This window comes from Eurypyga helias, unplaced genomic scaffold, assembly GCF_000690775.1.
Source record: "Eurypyga helias isolate BGI_N326 unplaced genomic scaffold, ASM69077v1 scaffold11770, whole genome shotgun sequence".
NCBI classification, from domain to species: Eukaryota; Metazoa; Chordata; class Aves; order Eurypygiformes; family Eurypygidae; genus Eurypyga; species Eurypyga helias.
Window position 1 is genome coordinate 23301 of NW_010225235.1, and position 12868 is coordinate 36168.

Below are 12868 nucleotides of genomic sequence, written 5' to 3' on the forward strand. Positions count from 1 at the left end.
GAGCCTCCTATTCAGCGTATCCTTTGAGAGTCAGCAAAACAAAATTTCCTGTTTGAGCTCATAGTTAGGCTGCCTTTGCAGCAGTTTCCATTTCTGAAGGCTTATCTGTGAGCACAGGGCGAGAGGGTCCTTTCTCCTCACCTTTTGGCTACTGAACCTGTAACATCTGCTAGGAAGGGGAGCACTGAAAGGACTTGCAGTTACTGTGGCTGTATGAGACAAATTCAGTTTAACCTGTAGAGCATTGTCACAGGCTACAAACTCTACAGAAGTTGAAGGAAGGGTAATAGTTCAGACATAGCGGTAGTATAACACCATGGAGGATTTATGTTTGCTGCCATAGCACTGTTTGGCTTTTTCTCAAGCTCATTTTTGTCAGTCTGTAGAATTGGAGAGTTTTCGTTTTGCCTTTGAGACAAGCTAATCTGGCTGTGACTGGCAGAGACCTTTCTGTTTGCCCCCCACCGCTTCCTAATCTCATACAAATGGCTGTGCTCAAGGAGCAAAACGTGTGGCTGTGCGGAGACTCAGTATGCTGAAGTCTGATGTATTCTCTGCTCCCTCTCTTCCTAGGAGTGCAGTCTTTCTTGTGCTCTCCTGCATGCCTTACCCTCTTCTGTCTTACTCTTTCAAGTTGAAGGCAACAAAGATAGAGTTAAGAGTCAGCTCTGTGCTGAAATAGTCATGAGCATGGGTCAGTAGAGTGAAGTTGTTGGCCCCTAAGAAGGGTAGTCTCTTGTGAAGGAGTCAGGTGGGAGGTGAGCCTGTTCTCCCAGTATTATCTAAGTTGATTGAGGGGAGGAGTTTAAGCCAAAAAGAGTGCTACAGGGTAGAGTCCTTTTGCCCAGGAGCTGCCACAAAGCCTCCAGAAAAGTTTGCCAGTTCGCCTTGTGTAATTCTGGTGTCCTGTGGAAAGCATCCTTTCATCAAAGGAGTAACATTCCTACGTGGGGCTTTTGTAGGTCTTGCAGAAAGTTGAGATAGAGGAATCCCTGCATGTGAAGTGTAAGCAGAACAGACATCGCCTCTACAAAATCAAATTCCATTTCTTGCCCCACGAGTATTACCGAGAGGAGAAGTGTGTGAAGCCCAGGGAGATCTTGCACTTCATGGAAACAAGGTGAGTTTGCTGTCACTTTAGTGTTTGCTCTTCTTTTGCCTTTCCATGAGCTGTAGGGGTCACTGCATGTTGTTTATTACTTTGCTATGGCTTTCAGAGCAACAGCTTCCTGGAGACATGCTTGCAGAAGCATCTACACAGTTGCCTTTGCGTCTTGAATAAAGCTGTGGGTCTGTGGCGTGGTGACAGTGTAGAACTATATCGAGGCAGATCTTTCATGCGTCCCCAGTATACTTGGAGAAGAGCCACATAAACAACATGGCATTCCTTATCATTGTGTGCTTAAACATTTATTACCAGCAAAAATGTTTAAATACTTTAGGTATCCCTCAGCACTCTCACTGAGCAGAACTAAACTAAATAAATCGGAAAAGGCTGGCTTTCTTTTTTCCCCCCTTTCTCTTCTCCACCTGCTTCCTTCCCCATGTCTGGGCAAATGTGTGTAGTTGAAAGTCGACCATGCGATGGTAAGGGGTCTGTTGAGAGCTATTTTTGTTTCGCAGAAAGGCTTCAATGGTTCTTTCCTCCTTCAGGCCGCATGAGTTCAAGCTGTGTTGCTTTACTTAACAATTTTCTGTGTGCTTGTTGGTTTAAAAAAGAAAAAAAAAAGTGCTGTAGTAAATTGTCTCTTCTGAAATTCGATTTGATGTGGAGATTTTACGTCCAGCTTATAATTTTAAGCTTTGGATGCATGGCTACGTTGTGATTGTAAGAGAGATGATACCAACCTTTTGATTCCTAAAGGAATGGGAAAGGCACAAGAAGAAAAATTACTTGCCTCGTCCTAGAAGTACTTTTCCATCCACCAGGGAATATGCCCTGTCAGGAGCTGACTAGCTTCTTAAGCAACATAAATGAATTTTGTGACAACTTGAAATGGACTGCGGTACTGCTGAGCTTTGACATTCTGGGTTGCTGCTTCTTTCAGGTTCTTTAAAATTTTCCTGGAAGCAATTAAAAGGAAGAATGCAAAGATGGAATCTTTTTCTAAAGTCAGCACCCGGAAGGCAACTCAGAAAGATTTAGATGGTGACCAAGACAAGGTACAGGAAAACATTACCTGAAAAATGCCTCTCTTCCTTTAGCTGTTTTTGGGAACCAGAATTTGGAAAAGCATAGTGTGTTTCAATGTGAACACAGATTGTGTGCATAAATAAATTACTACTTAAATATTTTCTTTGTGCACAAACTGTCTCCTGCATTTTCATAAAATTAGCAAGGAACTTAAAGTTATTGTGTATTAAATCCTAATTTACTTAAGACTGTACTCTGAAAATGCCTGTTTATTTTAGCTGTAATGATATAAAGGTATATTACTCTCCATTTGCTCCCATATCAATGTCCTGTTGTAGCAGACTGTTGAAACTTCGGGGAAGATCCTCTTTTCCTTGCAAGACTTTTGCATGTTCCTTCTGCCACTCCTCTCCCATCAAGGACTGTGATATAAGCAGGCTGCTAACTTTAACATTAAACACAAAGAGTGTCTCCAGGATAGATAAACTGTCACCAGTGTGATAACTTCCTTGTTTCTTTACAGTAGTGGGCTTATAGAAATTAATTGGTCCTTAAAGGTGGATCATTCAACAAGGGATTGTTAAATTGCAAACGTTTGGCTAAAGCCTTTGCAGTCAGCCTGATTATCTGCTGTCATGGATTTCTAGACACAGACTAATGAGGAAGCTCCAGTGGAGGAAGAAGAGAACATTGTTGATGCAGAAGCTGATGAAGGGGATGGTGATGCTACAGACACAAAATGGAAAAAGAACCAGGAAGAAGAGGTAATGACTTTATAGGTGCTCTGCACTGCACATTGATTCCCAATTGCCTCTGCCTTGGTTTGAGTTGGGAAGGAAAGTTTCCATGGAAACCAAATGCTGAAAAAACCCAAACCCCACTTGAAAGGAGATAAGAAAGTCTGTGCTTTGTGCTGATCAGTTTTGATTGGGATGGGGGGAAAACTGCAGCAGAAGCTGTGGGCTGAGACCTGTGAGGGCCTTGGCCATCATAGCTGAGCTTAGTCACTGCTGTCCTTTAGGAGTAATACAGAACCGTGCAAGTTAAAGATGGGAGACGAGCGTTTTCCTGAAACCTTGTTCCTCAGGCATCGGGTAGATGTGTCTGACAGTCAGGTTGTCTGGGCTGAAGTTCACTTGACCTCACCTCTTCTTAATTTCATGCCATTAATTGATTTTAAAACTTTATTGTGGTTCTTAATAAATACTCTCCCTGTCTCTGCATGTTTCTCTGTGTTCACTACTTCATAATTACTGCTTAAAAGATGGGTTGCTGTCATTTCAGCAAGAGGGTGGAGTAATTGAAAATCCTGAGGGAATCCCATCATCAGAGATGGTTTATGGGAAGAGCCTTTTTGCAGGGGAAGGGGAGAAAACTAAATTCTGCTGCAGTCCAAATAACCTGTAGCATCCTGAACTGTAATGGCAAAATTATACAGAAGTAGATACTGAAAGGAATCTGTTATTTTCATAGAATCATAGAACGGTTTGGGTTGGAAGGGACCTTAAAGACCATCCAGTTCCAACCCCACACCTTCCACTAGACCAGGTTGCTCAAAGCCTCATCCAGCCTGGCCTTGAACACTTCCAGGGATGGGGCATCCACAGCTTCTATGGGCAACCTGTTCCAGTGCCTCAACACCCTCTCCATGAAGAACTTCTTCCTTACATCCAATCTAAACCTCCCCTCTTTCAGTTTAAACCTGTTACCCCTTGTCCTGTCACTACAGGCCCTTGTAAAAAGTCCCCCCCAGCTTCCTTGCAGCTTTCCAGTACCTGAAGGGGCTACAATAAGGTCTCCCCGGAGCCTTCTCTTCTCCAGGCTGAACAAGCCCAACTCTCTCAGCCTGTCCCCATAGCAGAGGTGCTCCAGCCCCTTGAGTATCTTCATGGCCTCCTCTGGACTTGCTCCAACCGGTCTGTATCCTGATGTTGGGGGCCGCACAGCTGGATGCAGCAGTCCAGGTGGAGTCTCACGAGAGCAGAGCAGAGGGGGAGAATCCCCTCCCTCGACCTGCTGGCCACACTTCTCTGGATACAGCCCAGGATACGGTTGGCTTTCTGGGCTGCCGGTGCACACTGCCGGCTCATGTCCAGCTTTTCATCCACCAGTGTTCTTTACAACAGCACTGCATTTCCACCATGTCACAGGCGAGACACTGCAACTCAGCTCTCAAGAACAGTCCTGCATAAAATGGTTTTTGTGGTGCGCTTGGTTTCCGTACACATTCTGGCTCGGATAAATACAACATTGTTTCTTTGCAGGTTGATTATGAGAGTGAAGAAGAGGATGGGGAAGAAAATGTTGATGAGAATCTAGAAGATGAAGAGGCTGAATCGGAAAAAGAAGGAACGTCTCCTTGTGCTGAAGAAGATCAGAATGGAGCAGATGGTGACGAATCTCAACATCCTTCCGTTATGCCTCAGACTAAAAAAGAGAAAGGTCGACTACTTCCCTCAGCAGAGCTGCGAATAAACGCTGTTCTGGACAGCCACCCATCCATACAGGGTTACACGTTTGACATGGAGAGTGAGCTTTGGTGTGAGGTGAGACAGTGGTGCCTGGAAACGTCTCCGCGTGGTTGCGCACCAGTTGCCTGTAGCTCCCGTAACAACTGTAACTTTTCAGTGCAGTGCTGCTCTTTCGTCTCGGCGCTCCCGTAGTCCTACAGAAAAGCGGCACTACAATTGTATTTCTTGACAGAATTTTTGGTAACATCCAACTTTCAGAATGCCTGATGAAACTTTTTAAAAACAGGTTTCTGACAGGTTTATTGTGCTTTAATCTTCTGGTACCTGATGCGCCACTGTGTAGGTCTTGATGAATAAAAGTCATGGCTGGAATGTTGAAAAAGTCTAAACATCTTAAAAAAACCCCAAACAATCAAGCAAAAAACCCAACAAACACATACCCTACCCCCCAAAAACCCCAGTCAGGGTCGCTTCAGAGATCCTGAAAGCTATGTGGATGAATGATCCTGGGGTGGGGTGTTCATATGAGCACCCTTCAGCTGCCATTCTAGTCAGACGTTTAAGTTCCTAAACGCACAGTGAGGGTAATTCCAGCTGTCTCCTTGCCTAAAAAGAAGTCGGCTGGTTGTTGAGCCTAACGTCCAAGCTTCCTTACAGAACAACGCTGCAGTGGGTTTTTTTTCTCTTAGGTTTCATTGGCGCTTCCATTGATGAAGTTGTACTTTGATATCTCCTCCTTGCTCGCCTCTGTCGCACGAAGCACAGTCCTGCATGAAGTGAAGGGGATCACGCGATGCTTGTTGAATGAAAGTACCAATAATCAAGGAGAGAGGGAACTCGTTCTGCACACGGAAGGGATAAACCTTGCAGAGCTGTTCAGATACTCTGATGTACGTAATCTATGTATAATCCTGAACTTGAACTGTCTTTTATGTTCTAGGGATATGGTGGATGAAGGATGGCATTTAAATGTAGAAGGGGTGGTCCTTTTCCTCACCCTTTTTACCCCCAGATGTGTTCAGAGCTCAGCAGAGCCTTTTCTCAAGGGCAGCTTGCAAACCAGTTTTTGTGCAGCAGCGCAGTGTCTGACAGATAATTCCCCGCTGTGGTTCCGACTGCCTCATGTTACTTGAGGGAGCTCTTCCATCTAAGTGAATTGCAGTATTGGACATGAGTCATTCTGTTATGCCCTCTAGCCCATAACTCCACGAATTCAGGGTTGTTTACAGCTACATCTTCTCTACTACTTTTGCTAAAAGTTGTGACTGGCTGAGACCAGCTAATTCATTAAGCTAGTGAAAGATGGAGGGATAAAAGCTATCTTAGCTTAAGTTATTTGGAAGCACAGAGTAACTAACTACTGTCCTAACCTGTATCTGTGGGTTTTTTTTTTTGCTTTCAGATTCTGGACCTGAACAGACTTTATTCCAATGATATTCATGCCATGGCTAAGAATTATGGAATTGAGTCTGCCCTGAGGGCGATCATAAAGGAAATAAAGGATGTATTTGCTGTATATGGTAAGGTTTCTTCATGTTTTTAAAGATAGTCTTTATTACCCTGAAGATGGGAAAACCCAGCCGCAGTGCTTACGAAGTTACGGCTTTGCATGATCTTTTCATTTACGTGGGTATTTTTAAGTAGAACATTTTTATTGTTTTAATCATTGTAATGCCGTCTGTGAAGACTCTGTTAGTTAATTGTTAGGCTCCTTTTAATCAGTAGAAAATTCAGCAGAATAGGATGAATTTATCCCCCCTTCACAGAGCTTTCTTATTCTGCTACATTTACTTTTGCAGGCGAGTTAACTATTAACGTCTGAGGAACCTGACTGTGTTAGACTGGCGTAGTGGCCCTGAGAACAGTATTAATCTTGCCTCCCTCTAGCTTTTTAATGATGGGAATCTAGGCTCCCGTTATAGTTATGTTTATATCTTCCCCAAAATAGCTGCACTGTGTTGTCTGAACGTCCTGCTCTCTGCACAGGTCAGAGTCCAGCTTGGGGAAGATGCCTGGCCTCATAGGCTGCGAAAGTCAGGCACGTTGAATTTGCCTTAAGTGAGCTAAGTCTTCCTATGAATTAAACTATTGAAAAGAGGGAAGATTAAGACAGTGGGAATTTTAGCGACCAGTTGCATCAAACCTTGGCCAGCTGGTGGCCCGGAATGGTCTGACCTTCAAGTTGTTCAAGAACTGTTAGGTCAATGTTGACAGAGCTGTTAATGATGCCCCATTACACTGACTCCACAAACATCATTTAGCAGTAAGTGCTATTTCTTTTTAACCTAAGCAGGGTTTTCTGTGGATACCTAGTATCAGGCACAGAAATTCTGGGAGCCTTTCTGACTCTGGGGCCTGGCTGATGCAGGCCGCCAGCGAGAGGCTAGGGCTCTGTCCCATCACAAACGATGGAGGTCTGATCCCCTTCTGCATAAACAGCAGGTGATCCAGACCCTACTGTTTTTCTGTAGAAGAACTCTGTCCCCTTACAGCATTCTTAACGTTTTTGTTTCCCTGGAGAGGAAATGGTTCATATTATACTGAGGTCTGCCTCTCGAATGCTCTGATGAGTGCTCTTTCTGGTCTTCTTAGGCATTGAGGTGGACCCCCGGCACCTTTCACTTGTGGCAGATTACATGTGTTTTGAAGGATTTTATAAACCGCTGAATCGTTTTGGAATTCAGTCCAACTCCTCGCCTCTGCAACAGATGACATTTGAAACCAGCTACAAATTCTTGAAGGAAGCAACAATGATGGGTAAATGGTTTAGTTTGAACTCTTTTGCTGCAGCGTTCTGCGTGTGCTTTGTTTGCATCGTGACTCTTCACTCTTTTGAGTAAGGCATAATTGGATTAGAAAAAAAATGCCAGAGGCTGAACATTGAATTAAGCCCTTTCCTAGGAAAATGTTCCAGATGGTTTTAATAAAATTCTGTCAGCTTAAATGAAGTCAGCTCCCACATGTGAGGTCTGTGACTCCTCCTCAAGAATTAGGCATTTTTATAACAAACCTTAAGGTTGTTAAGATTTGTTATAGCAGAGCTATTTAACAGAAGACTAAATACGCCCTTTTCTGTCTCTGCCATTAAAATTGTCATCTCTGCTTTGTTTTCATGTCTCTTACAACTCCTGTATTTTCATCTCTTCTCTAACCTTGCTGGTCAGAATTTCATTGAGAGCAGTCCTGGCTGTTACTTTGATCCTGTTTTTCTTCTTCGTAGCACCTCACTATCTTTGCTTTTTTCCTCAAATGCAGACAGAGGGTGAGACTCGTCTTTTCTAATGGTAGCTTTCTGGTGCCATTTGAGATGCCCAGGAGTACCCTCTCTGCCCTGTAGTGGCTCCCTGGAAGGCACAGAGATCACATGCCTGCGTGGATCATTTAGGGCATCTGAAATGGCAGTGGCCACCTACATCTAGGAGTCTTACCCAAAACACTTGTCCTTGAAGTCTGTCGTTAGACAGTTTGCATCATCGCCTGCTTTGGATACTAATTATGTCACCCTTCTGCGAATCGTCTTGGCTTCTGTGCTTCCCAGTTGGATGCTCTTTTTTGTGGATGCTCCTGTGCTCCTTTTGCTACCTTTCACAAATGGGAAAAGCTCTCAACGTGATGCCTTGCACAGATGTTGGAGATAGTGCTACCACTGAAATCCTTTTTGTTAATGCTGTGGGAATGTAATTCAGGTTTTAATGAACAGTATTGGTTACAATGGACAAATTAATCTGAAATCAGAAAGAAAAGGTGTAAATCTGGGGTGAAATTGAGTAGAAGAGGGTGTTCCTCACCCAGTTGCGCGCTCTCTCTGTATTTATCACGTATTGCCTTGGAAATAAGACAAGGTTTTTGCCAAGTGAAATGTAATCTTGTTTATGGATAACGTGATGAAAAAAGACCTGAAGTGCCTACTGACAGAAGGTGAATTGGCAGGAAAGCTACACTGATAACAAGTGAAGGGAGTTCCTGATTTCACCATTGTGTAAACCAAAGTCGTCATGTGGTTTGCAGCAGTCTGGCCCTAATTTGCTTTAACGTAACTGCTAACTTTGCCATACGTTTAAAGAGACGCTGCAAGGGCGCCTGCTTACAGCCCTGGTCAGTAAGGGCAGCAGAAGGCCTGTGGGTATGGCTAACATCCGAAGGGCCAGCAGAGCGCCTGTGTGACCCAGCAGACTGATGGGGGGCTCTGTGCCCAGAACACGCTGCATCACACGTCGGGTCCCTGTGGCTGTGTTCCTCAAAGAACAGCTCTTTGTTAACATCACGTGAGGAAACAGGACAGTTACGGCCCTTCTGGGGTAATGATCTAACAAAGAGGCTTCTTTTTTCCTTCAGCTGACACACATTTGACACAGCTATTGAATTATTCAGCTGAAGCTGAGATCAGGGCTGCAGGCACTTGCCATACTGTGCTGTGGTGCGGCTCCTCCCGCACCCTCCGTATGATAGAAAGCTCTGTACAAAGATGACCCAAACTTACCAAACGTTTAACAGTTTCATTTCCAATCTTCCAGGTGCTCTAATGACAGAATTCCAGCTCGCTGGTAGTTAGGATGAATGAAAACCAGCCTGGATGCTTAGAAAACCAGTCCTAGCTAGGCACACTGTCGGGAGAGCATCCAAATTTCTGTGACACTGTTGCGCTACAGTGAGTAACCACAAAATCAAAGGAATTCATGGAATGTCTCTCCAGTGAAAAGTTCTCTTCGTATCTAGCCAGAAGGATTTAAAATTCACACCGAAAGGATTCACTCTAACAAAGGAGAAAGGCAGCAGTGAAAAGGGAATCTTTTTGGGTTCGCTTCATCGATGTGTTTTTTTAGCCATCTATTTAATCGGCAAAACGTGTTCACTGGGAGGTCAAACCTCTGCTCTCTTAGAATTCAGAACGCATTGCCTTTTCCTGCCGAATAGGGAGAGTTTAGTTACGGGCGGCCTAATTCTGTGCTTGCACAAACATGATGTGCAAGAGCATCATGCTCTTGCACATCAGGAAGAGATGATCGAGGTAGGAGGGGTAGGAAGAGTGTTGGACTCCTGCTCTTGGAAATGCAATTTAAAACTAACCTCTGGGCGTTAGGTGGCAGCGCCTTTCTGAAACGGGAGGAGGCTGAGCCTCGCGGCTTCTCTCGTGCGAGCCAAAACGTTTTCTTTTCAGCACTGACCTTTGAGAAGCCTTGGGAAACATCCTAATGGGATCTCGTTTGCTTTGTTACAGGGGCCCATGACGAACTGCGGTCCCCTTCGGCGTGCCTAGTGGTTGGCAAAGTTGTTAAAGGAGGGACTGGTTTGTTTGACCTCAAGCAGCCCCTTACATAGTGTTTTGGTTGTAACGTAAGGATTCCAGTTGAAAGGTTCATCCTAAGAGAGATGTGCGCTCTGCGGCTACGCAGCAGGAGCACGTGCTGCGTCCCAGCCATCTTCCCTGTGCCAGGGGGTTCGTTAGTCTGGATACCTGATGAGCCTAATCTGTGTAATGAGAACGTCTGCACCTGGAGGAGATATCCTTTGATCCAAAGAAACATTTATTTACTGTTCATTAATGTAAAACATGATGTTACTGGTTTTCGTAGAAAAGAATAAGATGAAGGAGACCGTCTGGGTCTCGAATAGGCCGTGCACAGCTACGGCAGCCAGAGGTCAAAGCAGAGTCTGTTCGTGCTGTCTGATTTTTGGAGCAGAATCCCAGCTGGGTGGGTAGTGCCAGTTGCCACAGACACACGATTGTTACAGGACGCATTTCTGGTACCAGAAATGGCATTCAGAGCTCTCAGGTGTCGCTGGGCCGCGCTGCGCTGAAGCTTCGGCGTTGTACTGAAGCGTCGGTGCTTGAGGCATATCCTTCTCTTTTTCTGTATGTGCGTGCACTGCTGTGACTTCTGTAAGCTTCAGAGGTTGCATTTTCCTATCATGTTTCTTCATTTATTAAGAATTAATAAATGACACAACTGTAAAATTTCTGTAAAATTTTGAAGAGTTTTCATGGTTTCTACAGGCATTTTCCAGTGCATACTCTGACAACTTCTTTGTATGGAACAGATCTCTGCCCAGTGAGAAACCTGACTTCTGATTAAGATTTATTCCTTAAATGGCAAGGTGAGCTGCTGTAACAGTGGCAACACAAAAGACTCCTGTAAGAATTACTGAAACACAGTTTTTAACCTGTTTTTGCTTAAATATTCTGTATCAAAGAGGATATTTAATAAAGGACATTGCAAAGAAATTCTCTGAATGCCGTATTATGTGGCTGGCTCACTGAGTGAATTTTGTCATGAGGCCACCAGCCATCACTTTGACCCTGATGGCTGTTAAAGATCACGTCACCGAGAGCTGTTAGCAGCTCTTCATAACTCAGACTTCGGTGCTTACGCATTTGATTTTAATCGGAATGAAATGCATGCAAATAGTTAAAATTCTTCGGAGTTTGCACGGGCAAACCATACAGGGAGGTTTTCTAACAGGTTTCAGCCCCTGCCCATTCTCAGTGGTACCCCTGAGCTCATGGAAAGTGCCAGAGCTCGCTCAGCCAGCTGCAGAGCTCCTGCTTCCAGTGGAGCTGCACAAAAGGGGATCAGATCAGGGAGCGGGAGACGTTGGCTTGGGATTGGAAAAGAGCTTCTGTGGAGTATCTTGACGGAGTCTGTTCTGCCTCAGCTGTTAAATCTGTGTCAAATGCACTGTGGATTGTGCTGAAGTGTAACCAACGCATTCGCCTGGTAGAGCTCTGGTTCTGCTTCGCAAAAGATTTCTTGGGTCTTTTTCCCCAGTCTTAGCACCTGCTGTCTGTTCTCCAAACCACGTCATTCTGCCAGCAGCCGGGAAAGAATGAGTTGGAAGGAGTTTGCAAATGTTTAGATGGGAAAGGACAAGCGTGGTAATGAAAAGACTTAACTGTAGGCTACAGTCTGTGCTGTTGCAGAGCATTTTCTGAGGGAGATCCCCCAGAGGTATTCACGGTCCTGCTGGGAAGAGCACCTATGCCATGTTTTCTGTGTGGAGATGCGGCATCCTTCAGTTCTCCGAAGAGCTTGACGTAACTAACTCCTTCATCCAAGTGCTCATACCGCTTCTCTGTGTAGCTGAAGAGGTCGCTTTGACTGTGTGATGGTCATGAGTTGTCCTTGCAGTGATGGAGCTGTGAAATACGGGAAAACTCACTAGTCTCATATTTTGGCATGGTATATCCACATGTAAAATCTGTGTATTCAAAACGAGGGTATGGGAAATTGTGCCGTGCTGCAACTGAAGAGGGATTGAGTCTGTCTGTTCCTAGGCACCAGCTTGCCTTTCCGTTGTTTTCTGGAGCTCTCAGAAGCTCCCGAGGCCAGCGTTGCCTGTAGCAACCCTTCTGGCAGGCCTGCCTGCTTCTCCAGGGCTGGGGAGCAGCCCCGTACGGTGGTGGGGCAGCGGTGGGCCAACGCTCAGGGCAGCGAGGGGCGTGCGGGCTGTGTGAGCAGGGCAGGAAGGGGCCCGTAAATATTATAGTTTTGTTTTCAGAAAATGGAAGTGCCTGTCCTTTGCTTTGCAGCACGTTGTGTGTCAAATCGCTGTAGAATGAGCTGTGCAGGAAATGGTGATGAGTTGAGTAGGTGGTTGGTTAGTCACTCCTGCTCCCGGGTTATCTAATAGCGAGGAGTCTTTAAATAGAGCCTTTTGGAAAATGTGCTCTGGCTGTTGCAGGATGAGCCGACCTCCCCTGGCAGTTTCGAGCTGCCTTTAAGATTTAGGCACCGGCCAGCGTCGGAAAAACAATTCTGCTCTCCCGAAAGATCTGACGCTGTAGGAAAGCCCCCGGCATTGTGGGCCAGGTCTTGCCGCATGTCTGCTGAGGAAAACAGTAGGTTCCTGTTCCTGGACAGAAGTGATAGGGGAGAGAGCATGGCAGGACCTCGGATGAGAGTGCGCCTCTCGGGGCTGGAGAATGGTACCTGTCTTGGCACATCAGTGCCTTGGTTTATCCTGTGAAGGAGAGGCAGCTGTGGTGGGGATTACTTCGAATCCGTAGCCTGAGCAGGTCAGCTTGGGAGTCATCCAAATGGCCCTTTCAGAGACCGGAGGCATTTCAGTTTGCTTAAAATTCCCACACGTGCGGAAAACAGAGGTAGAAGAAATGTCCTGCTGCCTGTGGTTGAAGGACTTCTGTTCCTTTTTGCGTAACGTGCAGTGCTCTGCAGCTGGATCTTCTAAGTTTTCAAGGTTCTTCGTTTCCTTGCAACAATTCCTGGGGCTATACAGTTCCTTTTGAGGCTGTGAACTACCCCCC

General features: G+C 45.4%; 1 protein-coding gene across 1 annotated transcript in view; it reads left to right on the top strand.

The window, feature by feature from the left end:
- Positions 1–9924, top strand: part of POLR1A (polymerase (RNA) I polypeptide A, 194kDa) — a gene marked incomplete at its 5' end in the record, with an annotated part of 32432 nt that extends 22508 nt beyond the window's left edge. Inside the window, 8 exons of the mRNA XM_010148754.1 lie at positions 963–1120; positions 2049–2163; positions 2782–2898; positions 4399–4680; positions 5295–5495; positions 6008–6125; positions 7198–7362; positions 9824–9924. Of these exons, the coding sequence (XP_010147056.1) occupies positions 963–1120; positions 2049–2163; positions 2782–2898; positions 4399–4680; positions 5295–5495; positions 6008–6125; positions 7198–7362; positions 9824–9924 (1257 nt within the window). The remainder of the gene's footprint in view (positions 1–962; positions 1121–2048; positions 2164–2781; positions 2899–4398; positions 4681–5294; positions 5496–6007; positions 6126–7197; positions 7363–9823) is intronic.
- Positions 9925–12868: the final 2944 nt, after the last annotated feature.